General features: G+C 50.7%; 1 protein-coding gene across 1 annotated transcript; it reads left to right on the top strand.

Annotated features, from left to right (window-relative positions):
• Nucleotides 1-4,561, top strand: BPIFA1 (BPI fold containing family A member 1). Its single transcript, XM_010984357.3, has 7 exons — nt 1-144; nt 313-472; nt 1,942-2,049; nt 2,373-2,522; nt 3,382-3,466; nt 4,048-4,111; nt 4,495-4,561. Exons 1-7 carry the CDS (start codon nt 12-14, stop codon nt 4,530-4,532), a joined length of 738 nt encoding a protein of 245 aa, XP_010982659.1. The 5' UTR covers nt 1-11; the 3' UTR covers nt 4,533-4,561.
• Nucleotides 4,562-4,917: the final 356 nt, after the last annotated feature.

The following is a 4,917-nucleotide window of genomic DNA, read 5'->3' as shown; positions in this document are numbered from 1 at the left end:
CAAGAGAGAAAATGTTTCAAATTGCGGGCCTCATTGTCTTCTGTGGGCTACTGGCCCAGACCACGGTGCAGTCGGCCCCGGACGAGAACGTGCCCGTGGATCTGACTTCGACTCTTTTAGATCTTCCTGCAAGTTTGATTAGTGGTAAGTGAGGGTCTGTGACAACTCTTTCAGGTGTGTATATGTGTGCATGTGTGTGTGTGTGTGTGTGTCCAACTATCCAGTGGTTGGGAAGAGGGGGGCAAAAGGGGAGAGGACTGAGGACTCGTAATTGTCATATCTGACCCCCAAGGACCCCATCTCCATTTCCAGCTCTCAGCGACAACTTGCTCTCTGGGGGTCTGTTGAACAGTCTCCAAACGCTTCCGCTCTTGGACATCCTGAAGTCTGGAGAGAATGCTCCCAGTGGCCTGTTGGGGGGCCTGCTTAGGAAAGCGAATTCAGTGACCTCTCTCTTGAACAATATCATTGAGTGAGTAGCCCTAAAATAGGGCCTGGGACCCCCCCGCCAGAGAACCCCCATTGGAGATGTGACGGCCCCAGGCAGTGGCCCTGAAGGAGGGAGGGTGGTGGTCTGAACATGAGGCCAGGACTCAGTCTGAGACCCTTCTCACAGTCTAGCAGGGAACACCAGCCCTCTTTGAAACAGCAATTGTCCCCAGTCCTGAGTCCCCAGCATCATCTGTAATCCTCACTCTAACCCTCTGAGGTCAATTTAATAATCCCCAGTTTACAGATAGAAAAACCAAGGCCCAGAAAGGTGCCTGTGCTCACACCACTAGAATGAGGAGATCTCCCTCTAATTTACTTTAGTCCAAAGCCAAGGCCTTTTCCTCTGCACCATGATAATTTTGTTCTCCTTACCTGTGAAATCCCTTAGAACACGGTGGCCTTTGATGTAAGCAAGAAAGTGTAAGATGCTCTCCTCAATTACATCATCATGTGATGTCCATGGAACAATCTATCCAATATGAACAATCCAGGAGCCACCTAAGAGCTCTCTAAGCAAGGAGCAATGATGAAAGGGCTTGATGCCAATGAGCAGGCAAAGTCTGGGTCCTTCATGGGCTTGATAAAAGCCACTTTCCAAATTCCTACCCACTCAGGTGTTTGTCCCTAACTCAAAGACAGACAAATAGCCTTGAGTTTGATGTTTCTATTAACCATGTCCCTGCTGGATGACCAGGGACAAGGTACTCAGTCTCCCTGGGCTTGGTTTCTCCACGTGCAAAATGAAGATTATAGTACCCACAGAGAAAAATTATTGGGAGGACTGAAGAGGGTGTAAATCGCTTGGCACAGTGGTTAGCTCAGAGAAAAGAGGCTTACTCCCATCCTCTCTCCACTCCCCCCTACTTCCTGCTCCTTGATCTCCATGATAAACATTGTTAATTGAGCTGCCATTGAAGGAGGGGCAGAATAAGTGATTCCTACCCACAAGTGTTTGTGAAGGACTTACTCCAGTTGCCCATACATCATCCTCTCATCCACTTACCCACCCATACACCCATTTGTCCATCCTCCCTTCCATCTAATCACTTTACTTACACACATCCACCCACATACCCATCTACCTACCTGTTCATCAGTCCACAAAGTCAACCAATATGGAGTAGCCCTTTTCTTTGTAAGGCTCTGAGCTGGCACACGGGCTGCAAATATAATCCAGACCCAGTCTCTATCCTGGAATACCTCATAGACTTGCGGTGAGGAGATGGCCATGTGTGTGTCAGGATCAGACCCAGGGCAGAGCTAGGGAACATCTGATGTGGGACTCAAAACCCATGTGTCTTGTGCTGCAAGACTCCCCTCCTGTCTCCTCCATCCCACCTCTCAACCGAGAGCTCCACCTCTCGGATGGGTAAGATTGGGTTAAATGTGCTTTCTAGGTTTAGGGCTGGAGAATTGAATGTTTCCCCTCCAATGTTTCTCCCTGGGCAGTTTGAAGATTACTAATCCCCAGCTGCTGGAACTTGGCCTTGTGCAGAACCCTGATGACCGTCGTCTCTATGTCACCGTCCCCCTGAGCCTGGTCATCAATGTGAAAACGTGAGTGGGCCCCAAGGGGGCATGGAAGGATGGCTCACCAAAGGAGACCCTGATGACCATGGGTAGCCAAAAAAGGGTGTTGGAGTCTACATAACAGACTGATTCTTCAACTTTGGTTCATTTGTTGCCACATTGAGTGACCTTGGGTCACTTGGGAAATTCATTCAACCTCTTTGAGCCTTGGTTTCCCCTACTGGAAAATGAGATGAGTACAGCCGTGGGCAAGATGGAGTGAGGCGAGGCTGGCATTCCTGTCAAGGAGAAAAGCCTCTTCTGCCTTGGGATGTGGTTGGAACAGATGCAACAGACGATCTCGTCTGCAGGCCCCCGGTCGGAAGTCTGTTAAAGCTGAAGGTGAAGCTAAACATCACTGCAGAGGTCAAAGCTGTGGAAGATGACCACGAGAATGTCTACCTGGTCCTTGGCGACTGCACTCACTCCCCCGGCAGCCTGAAAATCTCCCTGCTTGATGGGTGAGGCCAGAGGGGTGGCTGCTCCTGCCCAGAGACAATAGGATGGGATGATGGATGGATGGTTGGGAAGATGGAAGAATGGGAGAATGGATGAGTGGAGGATGGAAGGGAGAGAAGACGGATAGAGGGATGGATGGGTGGATGGCTGGATGAATGAATAGGTAAATGGTCACTTACCCCTTCTTAGGCTAGGCTGACCAGTTTTATGCTGGATTAAGCAAGGAGAATCTGTGTTCAAGCCCCATCTTCCAGTGGGGAATGGGGAGAGGTGGAGAGCTTCCTGAGTGAACCTGGGCAGTGCTTCCCCAGCTTGAGTCTCAACTTACTCAGATAACTGTAATATGGAGCTGCATGGAGTTCTTGATGGAATCCCCGAAGATAATAGTTGTGAATGTGCTTTGTCCCAAGAAGGGGTAGAATAGCTATGGAACCTGCCTGAGTTACTTACTTCAGTTACTGTAGCAAGGGAGACAAAGGCCTGAATTTAGGAGTTTTCTCCGTCATGGCTAATATTTAGTGAACACGTAGATCGTGCATCACACTTATCGTCTCACTGAAGCCTCATGATAATGACATACTAAGTACTGTTCACTCATTTATGGATTCCACAAAGTCTTACTGAACAAAGTCTACTGTGTGCTGGCACTTTGTGTTTATTCTCTATGTACCTGGTGAATGTACTGCTGTCGGGGGTCACTCCCTTTGCATGGGCCCCTTGCCTGCCTGCATGTTGGTGTGGATGGACGAGACCCCGTTCCTGTAACTCCGTGCTGAGACTGCAGTGGGCACAGTGACCCCTCTGAAGGCTTCTCCTTACCAAGCCCAGGCCTCTGCACTGCCCGTGGCTTTTCTCTTGCAGATCTGGCTCCCTCCCTGCTCAAAGCCTTCTTGACAGCATCACCAGGATCCTGGATAAATCCCTTCCTGAGCTGGTGCAGGGCAAAGTAAGTAGGGTAAAAATGGAGGCTCCTTATCCTTGGCTGAAAGTGGCCCCTGGGATTAGCTTCTCTGAGCCCTTCGGCTGGATAAATAAATTCCATCTATTGGTCTATCTGTCCATTGATCCATCTGTCCATGTTTCTTCTTTCCATCCTTCAAAATGCATTGACTGGTTTCTGCTCTGGGCCAGGCCCTGTGTGTGTCCACACTACAGCTGAAACAGATTGGCTCCTGCCCCGGGAAGCTCCCAGCCCACCCCGCCATGGCTGCAGACAAGTGCTCACCTAGCCTATGCTTGGGTGCCTCCTACAACCAGATACTCACCACTCCCAGAGCAGTTCACCCGGTTCAGAAACATGTCAGATCACAGAATGAACAACAGCCCCCTGTGTGATCGGGCACCCCACACATGTGCCTTCAGTTTCTTCTTCTGCCCAGTATGGAAGTGTGAGCGCTCATCTGTGGGCTTGTTTAGAAGCAAACACTCTCAGACACAGAAAAATGACAGAAAATATCCCCAGAATATCAACCTTGGGGTCTCCCTAAGGTGCCACTTGGCCTAACTCCCCTCTCTACCTCGGGACAGGTCTGCCCTCTGGTCAATGAGGCTCTCAGCCACTTGGACGTCTCCTTGGTGCAGTCCCTTGTCGGTAAGGTCCCACTCCCAAGCCCTCCCTCCCCTCTGCAGGGGCAGTGATGTCCCCCAAGGAGCCCTGTCCTGCATATTGTAGGACAGCTGGGTCCCTCCAGCCTCAAACTCTCTCCATTCCAAGTCTCTTTTTTGCCTTGAATTATCCAGATACTATTGAGGCTTAGGCCCTGTCTCTCCCTGTCGTCCCTGACACTGAGAATTGGGCTGGCTGGTGGGAGACATGTGGCCTCTCCAAGACCATTCTGAGCTTGACTGCATCTCAGAGTCCCCGTTCCCTGGCCCCAGGCCTCCAGGGGAACATGGAGGTCCCTGGACTCCTTCACACTGAGACCATCACTCTCAACTGTGGTTGCCTGTTTTTTTTTTTTTTCCACTTTCCAGATGAGCTGATCTCCGGCCAACTTGTCATCAAGGTCTAAGCCTTCTGGGAAAAGGCCTGGCCTCTGCTGAGCTGGTGAGGCTGCTCCCCACTCCCCAGGATTCAGGGGGCTGGCTGTTCTTCTAGTAGGGGCAGCAGGGGGGTTTGGGACAGTACATCCAAAGAGAGGGACCAACAGCCATGTAGACACACACAGAGGGGCACAGAGAAGCCCCCAGAAATGCTGACAGAGGTGGAGAGACAGAGGTGGCACCACAACACAGCTACAAAGAGAAACACACACACACACACACACCAGCCCACACACTCACAACACACACACACACACTCCAGCCCACACACTCACATCAACACACACACACACACATATGCAAACTCACCACACACAAGTACATGTGGACACACAGACACACACTCACTCAAAC

Source organism: Camelus dromedarius, chromosome 18 (genome assembly GCF_036321535.1).
Source record: "Camelus dromedarius isolate mCamDro1 chromosome 18, mCamDro1.pat, whole genome shotgun sequence".
NCBI classification, from domain to species: Eukaryota; Metazoa; Chordata; class Mammalia; order Artiodactyla; family Camelidae; genus Camelus; species Camelus dromedarius.
This window is presented reverse-complemented; position numbering and strand designations above follow the sequence as displayed.

What these genes read in the sequence shown, in the direction of transcription:
- BPIFA1 (XM_010984357.3), top strand. Translation starts at nt 12, where the DNA reads ATGTTTCAAATTGCGGGCCTCATTGTCTTCTGTGGGCTACTGGCCCAG. An exon ending in CTGGTCATCAATGTGAAAAC is followed by an intron (nt 2,050 to 2,372) that starts GTGAGTGGGCCC and finishes TCTCGTCTGCAG; the next exon opens with GCCCCCGGTCGGAAGTCTGT. An exon ending in CTGAGCTGGTGCAGGGCAAA is followed by an intron (nt 3,467 to 4,047) that starts GTAAGTAGGGTA and finishes ACCTCGGGACAG; the next exon opens with GTCTGCCCTCTGGTCAATGA.